The 20,469-nt window shown below is 40.2% G+C and overlaps 1 protein-coding gene across 9 annotated transcripts in view; it reads right to left on the bottom strand.

Annotated features, from left to right (window-relative positions):
- The window catches only part of CROT (carnitine O-octanoyltransferase), a 98,173-nt gene that overhangs the window by 77,276 nt on the left and 428 nt on the right, over positions 1 to 20,469 (bottom strand). For all 9 annotated transcript variants that reach the window (XR_009008914.1, XM_007170297.3, XM_007170294.3 and 6 more), the window contains exons 2-7: positions 20,154 to 20,243; positions 17,136 to 17,271; positions 13,997 to 14,121; positions 12,376 to 12,557; positions 12,080 to 12,204; positions 4,058 to 4,166 (exon numbers count right to left, since the gene is read on the bottom strand). Coding sequence is in view for 8 of the 9 variants with exons in the window: in XM_007170297.3 (XP_007170359.1) it covers positions 4,058 to 4,166; positions 12,080 to 12,204; positions 12,376 to 12,557; positions 13,997 to 14,121; positions 17,136 to 17,250 (656 nt within the window). In the remaining variant the exon portion in view is untranslated. The remainder of the gene's footprint in view (positions 1 to 4,057; positions 4,167 to 12,079; positions 12,205 to 12,375; positions 12,558 to 13,996; positions 14,122 to 17,135; positions 17,272 to 20,153; positions 20,244 to 20,469) is intronic.

Below are 20,469 nucleotides of genomic sequence, written 5' to 3' on the forward strand. Positions count from 1 at the left end.
TTCTTTAATTATCTGGAAATAAAGTGTTATTTCTTTTTTTCTATCTTAAAAAAAAAAAGAAAAATAGGCAAGGGACTTCCCTGGTGGCACAGTGGCTAAGAATCTACCTGCCAATGCAGGGGACACAGGTTCAATCCCTGGTCCAGGAAGATCCCACATGCCATGGAGCAACTAAGCCCATGTGCCACAACTACTGAGCTTGCGAGCCACAACTACTGAGCCCACATGCCACAACTACTGAGCCCACACACAACTACTGAAGCCTGTGCACCTAGAGCCTATGCTCTGCAACAAGAGAAGCCACCGCAATGAGAAGCCCACGCACCGCAATGAAGAGTAGCCCCCGCTCGCTGCAACTAGAGAAAGCCTACATGCAGCAACGAAGACCCAATGCAGCCAAAAATAAATTAATTAATTAATTAATTTTTAAAAAAAGAAAATATCTTCCTAACACTGGGTTAGGAAAAAAAAATTTTAAACAGTACACAAAATGTACAGTCCGTATGTTAAAAGACTGATAAATTACACTACATTCAAACGAAGAGCTTCTGTTGATGAAAAAGACACTTTGGGGGCTTCCTTGGTGGTGCAGTGGTTGAGAATCTGCCTGCCAATGCAGGGGACACGGGTTCGAGCCCTGGTCTGGGAAGATCCCACATGCCGCGGAGCAACTGGGCCCATGAGCCACAACTACTGAGCCTGCACATCTGGAGCCTGTGCTCCGCAACAAGAGAGGCCGCGATAGTGAGAGGCCCCTGCACCGTGATGAAGAGTAGCCTCCGCTCGCCCCAACTAGAGAAAGCCCTCGCACAGAAATGAAGACCCAACACAGCCAAAAATAAATCAATAAATAAATAAATGTGAAATTCTTAAAAAAAAAAAAAAAAAAAGACACTTTGAAACCCATGAAAAGCTCATATCCAGAATGTATAAGGAACTCCTACAACACTCCTAGTGTTGAACACACTAGTTCAAGTGCTTATTCGCACAACTACTTTGGAAAGCTGGCACAACCACTGAGGCTGAACATACACTATGACTCCCCAAGTCCTCTCCTGAGTGTAATCAGACAGAAGTGCATGCATGTATACAACAAAGACTTGTACAGGAATTTTCACAGCAGCATTTTTTGTACTAATAAAAATTGCAAGCAAGCTAAGTGATTATCCTTGAGAAGAAACAAAAGCCCAGTAACTGGGAAGTGGTATAAGGGGGATTTCTGGAGTAATGGGAACGTTCCGTATCTTGACCTGCGTGGTGGCTGCATGAGTAATTAGCTATGTACTTCTGTATGTGCTTGTGTACATGTTTGTAATACTCAATAAAAATAATTTAAAATATGTATACCTTCATACAATTCAACATTTAGAAGACAATCTAGAAAATTTGAACAACTGATTGTACTGATATATTAACATATTAAAGAATCCTTGATAACTTTTTAGAATAAGCAAGTCACTAGGTGTGATAATGGTAATGTATATTTATCTTTTTAAGACTCCTTATATCTTCGAGAGTGATACTATTTATAGTGAAAGGATATTACGTCTGAGATTTTCTTTAAAATAATCCATGGGGGAGTGACGGGAGGGGCACAGGAGGTATAGTTGAAATGAGGCTATGAATTTATAATTGTTGAAGCTAGGAGTTAATAACTGTTGAAGCTGGGTGTGAGTACATGGAGGAGCTTCATTATACAATTCCTGCTACATCTGGAAATTTTCCATAATACTAACTTTAAAAATATAAACATATGCAGCACTATTTACAATAGCCAGGTCATGGAAGCAACTTAAACGTCCATAAACAGATGAATGGATAAAGAAGATGTGGTACAAATATACAATGGACTATTACTCAGCCATAAAAAGGAACAAATATGGGTCATTTGTAGAGACGTGAATGGACCTAGAAAGTGTCATAAAGAGTGAAGTAGGGGCTTCTCTCGTGGCGCAGTGGTTGAGAATCTGCCTGCCAATGCAGGGGACACGGGTTCGAGCCCTGGTCTGGGAAGATCCCACATGCCGCGGAGCAACTGGGCCCGTGAGCCACAACTACTGAACCTGTGCGTCTGGAGCCTGTGCTCCACAACAAGAGAGGCCGTGATAGTGAGAGGCCCACGCACCGCGATGAAGAGTGGCCCCCGCTTGCCGCAACTAGAGAAAGCCCTCGCGCAGAAACGAAGACCCAACACAGCCAAAAATAAATAAATAAATAAAGAAATAAACTCCAATCTCTTTTAAAAAAAAAAAAAGAGTGAAGTCAGAAATCTAGAAAAATGATACAGATGAACTAGTTTGCAGGGCAGAAATAGAGACACAGATGTAGAGAACAAACGTACAGACACCAAGGGGGGAAAGGGGGGATGGGATGAATTGGGAGATTGGGATTGACATATATACACTAATATGTATAAAATAGGTAACTAATGAGAACCTGCTGTATAGCACAGGGAACTTCACTTCATTGTACAGTAGAAACTAACACAACATTGTAAAACAACTATACCCAGGACTTCCCTGGTGGTGCAGTGGTTAAGAATTCGCCTGTCAATGCAGGGGACACAGATTCGAGCCCTGGTCCGGGAAGATCCCACATGCCGCATAGCAACTAAGCCCATGCACCACAACTACTGAGCCTGCGCTCTAGAGCCCGGGAGCCACAACTACCGAGCCCACGTGCCACAACTACTGAAGCCTGCAAGCCTCGAGCCTGTGATCCACAACAAGAGAGGCCACCGCAATGAGAAGCCCGCGCACCACAACGAAGAGTAGCCCCCGCTCGCCACAACTAGAGGAAAGCCCACGCACAGCAACGAAGACCCAACGCAGACAAAAATAAATTTATTAAAGAAAAAACAAAAAACATACAAAATAATACTCTCTCTGTATACACTATTATAGGTACATACTATTTGTATATATGTAATATATACTACATATAAAATATACATATATGTTCTTCTTTTAAAATCTGTATGTGCATATAAATTCACTGCAACAGATCTGGAAGGGTAGAACATACCAAGCTAGCAACAGTGATTAATTTGGGGACAGGGAATGGGATGAGTAATATTTGTAATGTTTACCTTTTCTCCAAGGAGAATATATTCATATACATCTAGTAAAATTTAAAGTTAATTTAAATTAAAAATAAAATAAAAACAGATTTTTAAACATTAGCATATATAAAATTCTTATTTCTCACCTTACCGTCACCTTCTAAAAAGATAATTTTGAACATTTATTTTTTAACTCAAGCAAAAGCTTAAGACCTAATGAGAAAAAAAAAAAAAAAAAAGACCTAGTGAGACTCAAGAAAGTAGTCTGAGGGACTTCCCTGGTGGTCCAGTGGTAAAGAATCCACCTTCCAATGCAGGGGACGCAGATTCGATGCCTGGGTGGAACTAAGATCCCCCATGCCGCGGGGCAACTACTGAGCCCGTGCGCTGCAACTAGAGAGCCTGCATGCCACAAACTACAGAGCCCACATGCCACAAACTACAGAGCCCACATGCTCTGGAGCCCAGGCACCACAACTAGAGAGAGAAAACCCACACACCACAACTAGACAGAAGCCCAGGCGCCAGAACTGGAGAGAAGCCCCTGTGCCACAACTAGAGAGAAGCTCATGCACCGCAACGAAGATCCCGTGTGCCGCAACTAAGACCAGACACAGCCAAAAATTAAAAATAAATAAATAAATAAAATTAAAAAAGAATGTAGTCTGAAGGATGAGGGACTGCCCTGGTGGTCCAGTGGTTGAGAATCCACCTTCCAACGCAGGGGACGCGGATTCGATCCCTGGTCCGGGAACTAAGATCCCACATGCCACGGGGCAACTAAGCCTGCACACCGCAACTACTGAGCCCACGTACTCTGGAGCCCGCGTGCCACAACTAGAGAGAAGCCCGCACGCCACAACGAAAGATCCTGCATGCTGCAATGAAGATCCCATCTGCCGCAACTAAGACCCGAAGCAGCCAAAAATAAATAAATAAAATAAATTTAAAAATATATACAGATTTAAAAAAAAAGAAAGAAAGTAGTGTGAAAACCTGAGAATCTCTGGTGGGGTCATCAAACATCCTTCATGCATTACATCGAACACAAAAACTCGGCCTCGACACATCACTGCAATGTGACTTGGGCAATGCCCTTCACTCTCTGGAAAAAAGAAAAAGAAAACAGAAGACTCAAATCTCTCAAAGTTAAGCAAGAGTAAAGTTGCATATTTATATCCAACAGAAAAAATAATTCCTCCAATATTTTATCTATCATATATTCATCAAATATGTCACATGAATAAAAACATTTTAATAAGGTGATAAAATTTCAGTTATTATGTCATAAATACATGTTCTTGAAACCCGTCCATGTAAAACATCTAGAAATCCACGAAAGTTTCAAATATTTGTACACCTTAAGAATCATACAGGGCTTCCCTGGTGGCGCAGTGGTTAAGAATCTGCCTGCCAATGCAGGGGACACAGGTTCGAGCCCTGGTCTGGGAAGATCCCACATGCCACGGAGCAACTAAGCCCGTGAGCCACAACAACTGAGCCTGTGCGTCTGGAGCCTGTGCTCTGCAACGGAAGAGGCCGCGACAGTGAGAGGCCCGCGCACCGCGATGAAGAGTGGCCCCCGCTCGCCGCAACTGGAGAAAGCCCTCGCATAGAAACCAAGACCCAACACAGTCAAAAATAAATTAATTAATTAATTTTTAAAAACCAAAAAACTTCCTATTTAAAAAAAAAAAGAATCATATAAATTCCATACTATTGCAGGGCTTTCTAGTTTTATTTATGGATAGCATGGGAAGAGAAAAGGGTCGCAGAGAAATCCTGGAGGAGAGCAATTTGAGTTAAGTTTCTTTTGGGGCTTTTCTTTTTTTTTTTAACATCTTTATTGGAGTATAATTGCTTTAAAATGGTGTGTTAGTTTCTGCTTTATAACAAAGTGAATCAGCTATACATATACATATATCCCCGTATCTCCTCCCTCTTGTGTCTCCCTCCCGCCCTCCCTATCCCACGCCTCTAGGTGGTCACAAAGCACTGAGCTGATCTCCCTGTGCTATGCAGCTGTTTCCCACTAGCTATCTATTTTACGTTTGGTAGTATATATAAGTCCATGCCATTCTCTCACTTTATCCCAGCTTACCCTTGCCCCTCCCTGTGTCCTCAAGTCCATTCTCTACGTCTGCGTCTTTATTCCTGTCCTGCTTGGGGATTATTTTAATGTTTATTGATCATCACATAATTTAACTGCAATAGTATCTAGCTGTGATTTCTCAATAAAATAATGTTCAGTAGAATAAGGACACTGTATGCCTGGGTGGCAAGGAGAAAGCATTTTGCCCAATCTGCAGCATTACTTAAGGCTCTGATGACACCTGGTAAGCCACTGATAACTGATTCTATGACTCATTTGGCACATCTTAATTCCCCAAGAACTATTTATTTTTGAGATTTGTAAATCTCAGACTACTCTGATTTAGTCCCATTTTTCAAGTACTAGTCCCTTTGACAAGGGTCTTCCTATAAGATCTCTGCTCCTTCCCTCTCAAAAAAGAAAGAAGAGGAAGAAAGTTAGGAAAGACATATACTGCCACTGGAAGTAAATTTATTGGTTGACATTACATACAAGGAACTGTGCTAAATGTTTTACACAGATTATCTAATGAAATCTATTCATCAGCTAAGAGGAAGAGCCATTTCCTGATGGCACTATTATTTTTTCTCTTACATCCTATTTCCTCAAGTCCTTGTAGGTGAGGTATGTATTTCCTTTGTCCCTCATGGCTATTTCCAAACCATTTCTTCTTTCTTCCCCTTCAAAAACCTCCATACCCTTTTACATTTACCACCACTACCTTTTATTGCTGTCCTCTATTACCTAAAATTTCAGGCTGCAAAAGAAAAAATAAAATAAACCTGATGCCAAGTTAATCAAAAAATATTTGGGAAGAGGACGACAGAAGGGTGCTACCACAGGATGAGCATAAGAGGGGATATCTGAGCAGAGAACAAAATGAAGCAAAGGTGTGAATACAGAAATACCTGCAGGAAGAGAGTTCCAGGTAGAGGGAACAGCAAGTACAAAGGCATTAGGACAAAAATGAGCTGGTCTGCTTAAAGGGAAACAAGGTCAGTGCAGCTGCAGCAGAGAGAAATGGGTAGAATGGTAGAAAAAGTTGGGGACAGACCATATTGGCCTTAGAAAGGGCTTGCAATTTAAAGTATGATGGAAACGAAGCCAATGGAAGGTTTTAAGCAGGACAGTAATAATGTCACCTAAGTAATACTTTACAAAGGGCACTCTAGCTGCCATATGGAGAAGAGATTATAAGAGGGAAGAAAATATACAGCAAGATCAGTTAGGAGGTAACTGAAGTGGTCCAGAGGAGAACCACCTAAGTGAGAGTTGATGGTTGCTTTGACTGGGGTGTGACACTTGAAGGAAGCAAGAGGTCAATTTTTTCTTTTTAAGAAGGGAGATATTACAAATTGGTACAACCCACTAAAGAGGGAAAACTGTTAATGCAGCACAGAGAGAAAGGATAATGCAGAAGCAAGGTCCTTGATTAAACAAGAGGTGGTGGAGCCCAGGGCACCTTACAGAAGGGTTATCCTTAGGAGTCAGAACAGTTCCACACTCTTAAAAAGAGAAGACAAAGTATATGAATGTGCAGTAGTGTATTGCAAGGAGGTTACAGAATGGGCCAATATTTGAATGAATGTTTCTATGACTGCTGTAATAAATTACCACTAACTTAGTGGTAAATCACCATGAACAACACAAATTTATTGTCTTACAGGTCTGGGGACCGAAGTCTGAAATGTGTCTCACTGGGCTAAAATGAGAGTGTCAGCAAGTCTGTGTTCCTTCTGGAGGCTCTAGGGGAGAATCTGTTTCCTTTGCTTTTTCAGCCTCTAGAGGCTGCCCACATTCCTTGGCTCAGGGCCCCATTCCTCCATTTTTTTTTTTTGGCTGCCATACGAAGCTTGCAGGGTTTTAGTTCCCCGATCAGGGATCGAACCTGGACCCCGGCAGTGAAAGTGCTGAGTCCTAACCACTGGACCGCCAGGGAATTCCCTCCATTCCTCCAACTTTAGAGCCATCAAGAGAGGATCATGACTTTCTCATGCTTCCATCCCATTGGTTCTCTCCTCTGCCTCTTTCTTCACTTATAAGAATTCTTATGATTACTCTGGGCCCACCTGAATAATCCAGAATAATCTCCATATCTCAAGGTCAATTGATTAGCAAACAATTTCATCTGCAACCTAATTCCCCGTTACCATTTAAGGTGACACATTCAGTAGGTTCCAAGGATTAGGAAGTGGACATATTTGGGGGTCATTATTCTGTCTACCAGATAGGTTGGCAACTTTGGTGAGAGAAACATTGCTTTACATTTGTTGAGAAATAAAAGAGTTCATTAGCTGGGAATAAAGAAGGAGAAAGGCGTGAAACAGTCTTCTCCGGAAGTGAGAGAACAGCTTGACAAAAGAGTACAGCAAGGTAGTGCTTTGCGTCCACTTGAGGTTTGACTGAGAAAAGTTAAGTGATGTTTTGTGGTTTCCTTTGGCCAAGTAAATTGCTAGGGTAGGTGTCTTTAATATGTGGAGAAAAGACAGAAGACTGAAATTTAAAGTGTTGAGGCGGGGGTGGAGTGGGGAGGGAGCAGGTGAGCAAAAGTTTGAATGTATACGTAAGGAGTGGTGACAGTAAAGAACCACAGAAAGATGTGAAGACGTGGCCGCAGGGAGGGAGAAATGAAACAGTGAAGAACTGCAGAGTAACTGACTTTTAAGTCAAGATGTGGTCAAAGAAATGGCTGAGGTGGACCGAAAGGAAGTGAGTTGTGAAGAGAAGGTGGAGGTCAGAGTGAGATGCCTACAGCCACCCTGTTAGAGGTGAGAGTTTTTGATTATAACAAGGTCTATGGCTGGACCATGGGAGTGGGTTGCTGCTTGAGAAGGAGAGGAAGGAGAGGAAGGAGAGGAAGGAGAGGAAGGAAGGAGAAGCCACGGGTCATCCACAAATGGAGGCTGAAGTCAGCAAGAATGTGACTGAGGTAGTAATGGAGAGACAGACAGTGAGACTGGTGCTAAAGCAATCAATGAATGAAGGAAAGTGATCAAAAGGGAAGTCACTATGACAATGACAAGCAGGGGTGACATAACCTGTTAGCATTATTTTTTTTCAAGAGCTCAAATTGCAAGGGAAAATAAAAAGTGGAAAGGGCAATAGGAAATAAAGAAGACACCGACATCTCCTACTTGCCCTCCAGCACCAAAGTGTAAGAGAAAAACAAAATCCCCATTTGAGATGGTTACAGGAAAAGCAGTGTAAAAAAATAACGAGGTTTCATGAACAGCACCTTTCAGAAGGAAAGGGGAACGTTCAGAGAAACGGTGGAGGATATAATGGATTTCGCTGACCATGAGCTCCATCAAGTACAGCAGAAGGGTTTGGGGAAGGAGTGGAGGGTGGGTCCCAGCAGTGGGGAACTTGAGTCAAATTAGGCTATGCACAAATCCATGAATCTAGATGACAAGAGATGACATTCAAAGTCTGAACTTCTTGGGCAAAATGAGGTGCACAGGAGGAAAAGCAAAACTGAACTAGTCTTAATGGTCTCTTAAGGTCAAAAACAACAACAACAACAAAAAACAAAACTAGGTCTAACTTGCCTGCTTATTGAGACTAGCCTCTTATCTGCAGCAGCCTGCATGCTGCCGTCCCCCTCAACACAATTTCTTCAATTTTCTCCTTACCCAGGATAGATTCTAGAGCCAACGTTATAATTTCTCCCTTGCACAAATCCTCACTCCCTCTTCCTCTGCACCTGCCCCTGTCGCTGAAGAAAAAAACACAACACACCATATAGTCTCACTTTAAATTCATAAAAACACATCTCAACACTGTTTAGCTACCCTATGTTTCCACAGAACGTTTGCTTTTCCCACTCTCCAAAATGACCATTTCAAACCATCTCCTTTTTCCCTCAAACATTCCACCCCCACCTCAGTCCTTATTTCACCGAGGAAAACACAAGCAGTACATGGAACCGTTTCATCCTCCTACAGCAAGATCGGCCCACCTGTGTGCCTCTAGACGCACACTTCCTGCATTGCCACTCATCCCTGCTCCTGCCAAAGACCAGTCCTTCCACCATTTCTGCTCTTCTAGTCTCAATGTCTTTGGTTCTTTATCCTTTCCCCTGCAACATAATTTTTCCTTTTCTCCTATATCATTCCTATGATGTATCACCCATCTTTTAAAAAAAAATAACACATACACACACACACACACAAAATCTCCCACTGCACATCCCAAACTTTTTTGCAAGAATTATTTCCAAATGCTGCCGCCGCTTCTTCAGTTTGCTTTCATCTCCTCCAACTGAGCTCCATTCCCCAACTTCCACTAACACTGCTCTTGTCAGGGGCAGCCTCTGTCCGAATCACTCTGACAAATCCAATGGTCACTTTCAATTTCTACCTCATTTGACCTCATGGGAGCATGAGGTAAAACACTTCTTTCTCGTGGCTTCTGGGAGACCACTGTTCTTGTTTTCTTCCTGCTTTGGTCTCTTTTGCTGGTTCCTCCTTCTCTGACCACCAAATACTATATTTGACCATGGTAAGTATCAGTACTGGTCCCCCTGATCATCTTCAGCTATATGTATTCCAAAAGTAATCTTACCCATTTTTATGGGGGTAGAAATGATTTCTGTGCCTGCTAATGATGACTCCTAAATCTTTATCTGCAGTCCTGAATTATCCCCAGTACCCCAAACTCTGTACCCAACTGCCGATTTACATTTCCACTTAGATGTCTAAAAGGCACCTTAAATTCAATGCAGTCTAGGGAACTCTTTATTTTCTTCCCTAAATACTTCCTCCCAATTTTTCCCACCTCATGAACCAACACACCTATCTACCCCGTTAGCTTCTCAAGCCCAATAACTTGAGGTCATCTCTGATTACTCTTTTTCTCTCACATCTCACAACCAGTCTATGAATAATTCTGCTTACTCCATATCCAAAATATCTCCAGAATCTAGTAACTACTCACCACCTCCATGCTACCACCCTAGGACAAGTCATTATTATGGCTCACTGGGACTACTAAAACAAGCTTCTAATTCATCTCCCTGCTGCTACATGTCTCTCTCCTAAAAATTTATTCTTCAAACAGCAGGCAGAATGATCTTACTTAAAACATAAACTGTTCACATCACTATCTTTGTCAAAACCCACTAACAGTATCTAATCACATTTTAAATAAAAGCCAAAAAACCTTAGTTGGCTTACAAAGTACTATATGATCCAGACTCTTTTACATCTTTACAATCCGCCCCCTCCTTCTTGCCTACTCTGCTCCATCGCCATTGCCCTTTGAACATGCCAAGTTTATTCATGCCCAGAAGATTCCCCCCCTCCACACACACACACACACACACACACACACACCACCACCTCTACCTCTACCACCACCACCAAGCTGAACTAAACAAAAACAAAAATGAAAAGCAAAGAAACTGTGCCAGATCATCGTATTATTCAGATCCTCAGTGAGGTCTTCCCTGACTACCTAATCTAAAACAGCCACCCAGTTACTCATGTGATTTGAATTCTCTATATAGCATGTGTCACAAACTCTATATTTTTTCATGTTTACTGATTCCCTCAGCTTTATCCCTATTTGCACCTCTTCACCTAACTGTAAGTTCAAGAACATGCTAACCATGACAGCTTAAACCACTGTATCAAGAAGTACATTATTAAATTAATGAATCCCTACCTTATGCACTGTAACTTAAAGAACTTACCTTATCTACAGACATGCCTAGTAAGCGATAAAAGATTGAATTCAAAACCAGGTCTACTGATAATAGTTCTTAACTAATATGCATATTATTTCTCTTTGCTACTGCTATTCTCCTATCAATTTTCTCCTGTTCATCTTTTCAATTCACATTTGGACGTTCAACTTTATGCCATAAATAACCAGGTTCCTAATTCTTTCTTTTAATTCTTTCTCTTGCAACATCAAGGTAAATGTGTCTGGGCTTAAGGACATTAAATATCTCAAGCTCCTACAGAGTTTTACATGCAAGAAGTTGAGTTCTACATGAAAGTAAACTTATACTTCTCACACTATAAGCAAAATTGGGTATTGAAATTTTACTTTTAAATAAAATTTTATATAAGAAAAATACCCATTCATAATGACATTCTGCAGTAATATAAACTATGTTATTAAATTTATAAGAAAAATTCCTGAAGTAACTGGAAACCAGCAGTTACTACAACAGAATTTTCCCTTTGAAGATATGCTAGGACACCAAGCAGAAAGTGCCATTAAACTAACTGTAAAAACAAAAACCTTGATGAGTCAATCTGAACTCATGTGCCTTCAAGAAGATTGGTATCAGGCTCTTACCTCATACGAGGAAGAGGGGTGGGCTGAGGGGAGGAAAGCATACTCACAAAGACAAATGGGACATGATGAGCACATACAGACACTCAAAAAGAGAATTCAGGTAAGAAATGAGGGTAGAAAGAGAAGGATCCAGATCATATGCTCCAGATCTCCTAAAACGGATTCATAATTCTACTCTTTAACTAAAATTTAAACTCTCAAATGATGCAACATAAGCAACAGGTTTGTACAGAACCACGTAAGACAGTTTCAAAAAATCCATTCCCATAAATTACTTCCAGCTAATCACTATGACTAAAAGAAAAGGTTCATAGAAAGCTTCTGATTAGTCAAAATCCAGTAAGAAATATTTTTCAAAACAGTATGTTCCAAATTAAAAAAAAAAAGTATGTTCCACAGTGTCATGGTAATTCCCTGGCGGTCCAGTGGTTAGGACGCGGCACTTTCACTGCTGTGGGCCCAGGTTCTATCCCTGATCAGAGAACTAATATCTCGCAAGGCACGCGGAGCAGCCAAAAAGAAAAAGGATGTTCCACAGCATCACAGAAGAAACTGCAGCAAAACTACCCAAATCTCAACGCTTTTACGAGAAAAAGCACATGTGTTTGTTTTCTACTTACCAGTCCTAAAATAATTAATAAGTGAATCTCTAGTAATTCCTGGAACCTTGCAGGTGGCAAACAGCATTCGGAATTGATTCATATCTAGAGGAGTATTTCCAACTTTATGAACAGGCAATTTTTCTCTATTAAAACAAACCAAAAAAGTATATTGACCAAGAAATCATTATAAAATTTATAAACCAAACAGTCACACCTATAGTATTCATCCCCAAACGAGTAAATTAAGCTTCTCAACATTGTGCGACCTGAGATCTTGGGTAAATATGTAACCAAATTGACATAACTACCCTTACTTTCTTAATAGCTGCCAGTAGTTCAAGATATGCCAAAGACTTATACTTCCTCTTTCCAATTGTGTGCCTTCCTTTGGAGGCCAGTAGTGTTCAATATGGCTTGCAGGACCCCCAAAGTTGACATGCAGTTGTGATGGTATACGAACATCCAGGTAGGCAACATTCAGCCACCAGTCTTCCAGCTAAAAGAAATTAAGAACGTCAGCCTAATGCTACTGATAATACTTCAGTGTGTAACCGCTGGGGGGAAAAAAGCTCTATTTGTCCTTTTTTCAACACTTAAAAACATGTTTCGTTTTAAATCATCACAGATATTAAAAAACGGTACTGTGATCATTTCTTTCTTTCAGAATTATGGGATCTGAATTAAGTACTATTCAGTTCAACTACATTATCAAAAACGTGAAACAAGAAAGCACTGAAACAAACACCTTCAGACCGATCATACTGAAATCACCAAGTACTCAGAGTACCAAGAGTACCCAACAAAGTACTCTAGGTGTGTTTTCTCAGAGTACCTGGGGGTACAACAGATATTCAACAAATCCTCAATTATAACAATTATTAAGGCACTTATAATTTTCCTATTTCCTTTTTCATAGAAATATGAAAACTTTTCAGTAGGCTTAAAACTAATTTGGATTTTTCACTGACACCACTTTCTATGTGTCCCTCTTTCACAACATTCAGCTGAATTTCATGTATAAGTAAGTGGATCTCATCAAATTACCTGGAGCTCTTTTTGAAGAATTTGATGTTTTAAACTATAATCAGTCATTTGGAAAAAGATATAAGTGAAAAGGATACAGGCAGAACAACAACTTCTTTACCTTTACCCTAATTAAAGTCACTCAAGGCTCAAGATTGAGAAAAAAGGAATCTTGAGGTATAAAATTTTATTATTCCATCATAGGCATCAAAGGACAATGAGAAGATCAACTTGCTTTTTATTTCTAAAACTAAATGACAGTTACAATCATTATTTCTAGATTAAGGCAATATCTTAAATTATGAAAACTCATGCTCTGGTCTGTACTACAGAAGCAGAGTAGTTAAGACGAAAAAGTCAAAGAAGATTCCTTGTGGCAAATTACTGAGATCCTCAGTAATTATTAAACCACTGTCTCCTCAATCTACCTAACTGAAACACAGAATACTCATAACCATTCTCCACTCCAGCTCTGTAATGGCCCTCTTCTCCTACGTACTGTTTAAATATTTGTATGCCACCAATGTGATGTGTATTTTAGTGTTGTGGGACTTTGATTATCTGGGCAAAATGTTTTTCTCAAGCATGGTCTACAGATGACCTGCATCAGAACCACATGGAGTAGTTGTTAAAATAAGGATTTCTGGGCCCCCATTCCAGAGATACTGAACCACAATCACTGGTCCCAGGAACTCTGCATTTTAACAAGCTCCCCAATAGGAGAGGAGCCCACACACAACACTTAAAACTCCCCAGAGTTAAACAATTCATTCATTCTTTTGGATCTTGATAAAGACAACAATAACGGTAAGGATTTTACAGTACAGTAATAATTTTAAAAAGAAAGCCAGATACACTTTGATTTTTCATTAAGTATCAATATTCTAATTCTAAGTACAATAACATAAATACCCAATTTCTTTTTTCTTTTGCCCTTTCAAGTAATTTCTGCTGCAATTTTTCTCCAATACCATTTTGAAATTTTTGGACAATTGCTTCAGTTTTCTTATATTCTTCTTCATTTGCAAATGGCTTTACTATAAAGAAAAAAATATGCATTAAAGTACTTAGATATCAAGTACCACAAACTCACCTCAGTTATTACTTACACACATCTTGACTCAGTTATATAGAACACTTATGTATTAGAGCAGTCCACTAAATTATAATCGAGTTTACAACATGAAAATGGCTGAAAAGCAATAATGCAAAATACTGGAAAAAATAAAACAGTGGATACTATGTAGTCTGATAACTATTTCCCCCAAAATTATTTAAAAATCATTCTAGACGATGATAGTTACTAGCTACTAGTCCAATAGGAAAGTAAATCCTGTTTAGCCATGACTGAGAGAAATTAAAGCTTCTTTCCATTAATGTTGAAGCAGAGCCTTAAACATTATGAATGTAAGTGCAATATGTATGTAAATTTAAGTGTAAAGCCTTCCCAGAGCAGTGTAGGGTCCCTTCTGGCCAATAATGATTTCCCTTACACACAGACACACACACACACACACACACACAAAGCATACAGGGGTATACTTAGGACTTATACCTAGTCCATGAAAACCAAATGTTCTGAAAATTAAGCTATAGATGAAAGTAAATTAGAAATCAAGGGACATTAATATCTTCCTTTTGTTTTATCCCTGTAGATCGTCTCCATTCTAGAAAGCCAGGCAACTCCCTCCCAATGGCACTAGAAATCTGAAGGTTTACTCTTAGGAGAAGTTGTACCAAACAAGCAGAATACATGAATTCTAGCTCATATTTTAAAAAGAGGGATTACAATGAAAGTGCACACCAGAACAATGAGCCCTCCTGCGCCCCTCTCCACTCAGCTCCCAAAACACTAGCAGTCAGGCTTATGCCTTCGCAACAAAAGATGAGAGAATTCTTCTTTGGGGAAGCTATCAATCAGTCCATGAGAAAGGAGTACTGGTATTTGGATATGTCCCAATGGAACTGCTAGATCTCTGCCCAATTACCCTTCAAGGCTCATTATAAGGCCCACTTGTCGCCAAGGTCTACCCACGCACACGGAGCTCCCAGTCAGCTTCTCAGGGTCTGACTCAAATACGAATGACTAAGGATTGCCAGATATTTGAGGAAAGCCTCTAACGTAACAGAGAGTAGAACAAACCAAAGAAGGACTAATGATATCAAACAGTAAATGGACCAAAAAGGGACAGGTACTAAAAATGAAAGGAAAACAATTTTTTAATTAAAAGCTCCGCCCAGAAGGACCCAGATCCAAGTAATAGGAGTTGCTCTCAGAAAGAGAAAAGAAGGGAGGAGAAAACTTCAAGCAAATGAAATTTTAAAAATTTCCTAGAACTGAAGAACATGACTTTTTACATGGAAGGGACCCACTGAGTGTTGAGAGAAATAAATGAAAAAACCTACACACATAAAAAATAATTTGTGTTTTTTAATTTGTGTTTCCAAACACATCCAGGGAGTGAAAAACAACAGGTCACATTATAGGATCAAATACCAGAATGGCATCAGATTTCTCAAGAGGAGCAAACGAACAGTGCCTTCAAAACTTACGAAAAAGCCATTTCCAACCCAGAATTCTATACTCAGCCAAACAGTCAAGTATGAGTAGCATAAATACATTTTTAGGTCATAACATTCTTTTCCTCCCAGACACCCTTTCTCAAATAGCTACTGAAGATTTACTTCACCAAAATAAGGGAATAAAAGAGGAAGACAGAACCCAGGAACCATGGAATACAACACAGGAGACAAAGGTGAAGAGGACAGCCAGGACGATGGCTACGGGAGAGCCCCAGGGTAAGCATTGTCCAGCCAGCTTGAGAAAAGTGAACACTGATTGGAACAAGAAGGTAGGGGGCCCCAGGAGGGATGTCTCCAAGAAGAAGTAAAACTGACGGACTATCATATATATTTAAATGGATTCAGGGATTTTAGGTGTAGTGAAGTATTTGGGAGTGAATTAGTTGTGGATACAAAGCATACTAAGCAAATGAAAAATGAGGAAAAACCCAAAAATGCAGCAAAGAGGTAATCAAAGTACTGTACACTGAATGGGTCTCCTGTGAATAACTGCATAACCACAAACCCTCAATGGTCAGGTAAATCAATTCAGGTAAATACTGATTTAAATCAGGTGAACACTAATTTAACTGCACATGGTGATTTCTCACAACTACACTGAGAAAATGAGAGGGAAAATGTGGATATGTTAGACTGTATAAACGTTGGGAAGCGAAGGTGGAGGTTAGTGGGTGTAGGACAGCTAAATCTACGTCTTTTTAGGAACAAATATATAACATCTACGACTAAAAAAAAAAATCCAAGAAATAGTAGTATATAAGAATGTTAGTTTAGGGCTTCCCTGGTGGCGCAGTGGTTGAGAGTCTGCCTGCTAATGCAGGGGACACGGGTTCGGGCCCTGGTCTGGGAAGATCCCACGTGCCGCGGAGCGGCTGGGCCCGTGGGCCACAGCTGCTGAGCCTGCGCGTCTGGAGCCTGTGCCCCGCGGCGGGAGGGGCCGCGGTGGTGAGAGGCCCGCGCACCGCGATGAAGAGCGGTCCCCGCACCGCGATGAAGAGTGGCCCCCGCTTGCCGTAACCGGAGAAAGCCCTCGCACGAACCGAAGACCCAACACAGCCAAAAATAAATAAATAAATAAATAAAGTAGCTATAAGTAGAACACACAAATCTTAAAAAAAAAAAAAAAAAAAAAAAAAAAAAAGAATGTTAGTTTAAATCTGGAGGTAAACACCAGAAGCAGATAAAATATTTGAAAATGCTTGCCTAAGGGCATAGGATTGGCAGTGGAGGAAATGAGGCAGAGGACTACTACTTCTTATTGTAAGCCTAGAAGTACTACCTGGCTTTTTAAACTATGGAAAAATTAACCTGAGAGAGAAAGACAGAAATGTTTTGGACATTTTAAGGATAATTTTAATTATCATAAGCCTAGAGGAAAAAGCAATTAGACCCTCATCAACTTCTAATAATTTCGCAGTTTTCTAAGTTGCTAGCAATATTAATATATGCTAAAAGATTACAAACATACCTGATTCAAGGTATTTCTTTAATGATTCTTCAAGTGAAGGAACAGGCAGTGATGGAAGAGAATCCTGGTACTGAAATGTTCTTTCTTCAGTTGATTTAGCCAACTGATTTTCCATGATGCGATCACAATAGGAACACTAAAGGAAAAAAAAAGCCCTCACCTCACAATTCAATTTCATAAATATTCTTTTAGATGCTAGTGTCAACTCACTACATCACTATTTAGTGACCACAGTATATCTAGGACTTGGTCCTAGTCCTTAGGAATTCATGAACTTGTCAGAGAGAGAAAACCAATTAAAAAAAAAAAAAAGTGTAGAGTCAAAAGTGCTAGAGGTCAAGGAGTGATCAGTGAGACCAGTATAATTATCATTTATTGAGCACCTACTATTTGCCAAGTACTGCAATAAGTGTTATAGAAAATGTGTTATCTCTCGCATATTCATACTATCTCTGAAAGGTGGCGTTCACTGCCATTTTACATAAGAAGTCAAAACTCAGAGAGATTTAGTAAATTGCCTAAGGTCAAACGAACAACTCAAATCCAGATCTGTTTGACCACAATCTTCCTCCCATACAAAGGCTACATGATAGTGGGTGAGGGGACTTACAGTAGGTCTAAATGGGTAGGTAGAATTCAGATGTGTAGAAAAGGATAATGGGCTGAGAGAAAGAACTTTGAAGAGGAAAATACGAAAAGTTGTGGAAGAGTCATCCAACTATAGAGTTACAAAATGTTACAGAGTACATAAATCATATGACAGGCTGCTGTAACCTAATCCTGCAGTGGTGTGAGGCCTATACAGAATGATCTCAAGTATCCCAAAGCAATCTTGTACATCTTCCACAGATGTATTAATTTTCATAAAAATCAAAGTAATACAAAATGTGAATAAAGAGATTCCTCAAAGAAGCCTTTATAAATTATATATTAAAATAGCAGTTGAGAAATGAAGAAACATTAATATTGAATAAGAATTTCCTGGGCTTCCCTGGTGGTGCGGTGGTTGAGAATCCGCCTGCCAATGCAGGGGACACGGGTTCGAGCCCTGGTCTGGGAAGATCCCGCATGCCGCGGAGCAGCTGGGCCCGTGAGCCACAACTACTGAGCCTGCGCATCTGGAGTCTGTGCTCCGCAACAGGAGAGGCCGCGATAGTGAGAGGCCCGCGCACCGCGATGAAAAGTGGCCCCCACTTGCCGCAACTAGAGAAAGCCCTCGCACAGAAACGAAGACCCAACACAGCCAAAAATAAATAAATTAATTAAAAAAAAAAAAAAGAATTTCCTGTCCTTTCAAATACTACTTGTTAAAACTAACAGCAAAGCCAAATAAAATATTCCACTCAGAAAGTTACAGAATAAAACATTATAAAAAACAATGGTGTGGCAGAGACTGTTTTCAGCCAATATAACTTTCCCCCTTCTTTCTTAACAGAATCCTGAGTTTCAGCTGGGTAGACAGCCACATAGCTGTATCTTTCCTACTCTCCCTTGGAGCTCAGTATGGCTTTGCGACGTATATGTTGCCTCCAGATCATTCCCCTGTAAGGAACTACAGGTGTTCTCCTGTGCTTTCTCTCCTCCTCACTGCCTATCAGGAAAGTCCCAACTGGAACAGCACTTTGGACCCATTTACAGGAGCCACGTACTGAGGCTGTCAGAATCTTCCTACTAGCCCTGGACTCCTTCTTCTAGATATATCAAAAAAAAAAATCTTTTATTAATGCCATTGTAGTTTGGCTTTCTTTGTTAGGGGAGAAGAGTTTAGCCTACACCACTAATATAAAAAGATAACCCCAAAAATGAGGTACAACAAAGATCTCAATTTCTCTGCTTCTTCCTTTCTAAATAGGAAGAAGCACTTCACTTTCACCATCCGTAAACATGCCTTTAGATCGAATAGAAATGTAGATCTGGGTCCAAATACCAACTCGCCATTTTCTAGCCATATGCCCCTGCACAAATAACTTTACCTGAATTTCTTCATCTGTAGAGAGGATGCTCAAATAATCAGACAGAGTTGTTGTTAGGGTTTTGGTTTTTTTTTTTTTAATACCTGCAAAACTGCACTGTAAAAATAATCTAGTTTTGAGATAACCATATCAGGCTAGGTAGAATTTCTATGAGCTGCTCCCATGATTCTGCCCCCTCTAATACGCAGAACCTGTGAATATGAGATTATCACTTCCTTGACTGTAATGGTGTTATTGCACAATTGACCTTACTTGAAGTAGGGAGGTTATCCAGGTGGACCTAATCTAATCATTTGAGCCCTCTGGAGGAGAAAGCTTTCTCCAGGAGGTGTCAGAAGACTAGTCAGGGAGATTAAAAACATGAAAAGGATTGGAGGTGCTATCTGGCTTTGAAAATGCAGGTGGTCTTGTGGAACTGAGAGAGGCCCCAGCTGACAGCCAGTAAGGAAACTGGAACCTCGCTCCTACAACTGCATGGAAATTAATTCTGCCAACAACTTCAATGAGCCTGGAGATGGATTCTCCCTCAGAAAGCGCAGACCAACATAACTTTTATTTCAGCTTTGTGAGATCCGAAGCAGCGTACCCAGCTAAACCTACAGAGACCTCCCATCTACAGAGCTGCTAGTTAATAAGTTTGTGTTTTTTTAACTGTTAGGTTTGTGATAAATTGTTATGGTAGCAATAGGAAACTAACACACATATATAGAAAAAAATAAGCTATTCTCTGTATACATCCCTGCCACTCACTAGACTCTAGGAATCTGAGACCACGACTACCAGTACCATACTCACTACAGTCTTAACTCACCAAAAGGTACACAGTAAAAACAGGAATTATCAGATTCTTTCATGGAGGATTGTTTTGAACTCTCAATCACAAAGATTAAATAATACAATTCTAAACTAACCTACAAATGCATTAAGAAAATGATGACGCTGGATTTAATTACAGTGGGCCTCCTGGGAGCAATAAGATGTAAACTCAAAGTAGAAAACAGAATCAGGTAAACAAGAAACAGAAACAAGATAGATTATCACATACCGGTACACCAAGATCAATTGTTTACGACTTCCAAGAGCGTGTTGCAACAAATCTATTTTGGAATCACAGAGATTTGAACTGGGCTGGTGACTGTGGGCAGGAAGAAAAACAAGTTTAACAATTGCAGGGGTAAAAAATTAACAGAAACTAGTAAAAGAAGGTGGAAGACAAACAACTTAGGGGTTGGAGGCCCCAAGCCTCCAACTTTTGGCAATCACAGCAAACACACGCAAACAGTCCAGCTGCCAGAAAGCTGGATAAAAATTACTACACTATTAACTAGGTTAACTACTAGGACAACTACACTCCCTTCCAA

The sequence above is a fragment of the Balaenoptera acutorostrata genome, chromosome 7, assembly GCF_949987535.1.
Source record: "Balaenoptera acutorostrata chromosome 7, mBalAcu1.1, whole genome shotgun sequence".
Lineage (NCBI taxonomy): Eukaryota > Metazoa > Chordata > Mammalia > Artiodactyla > Balaenopteridae > Balaenoptera > Balaenoptera acutorostrata.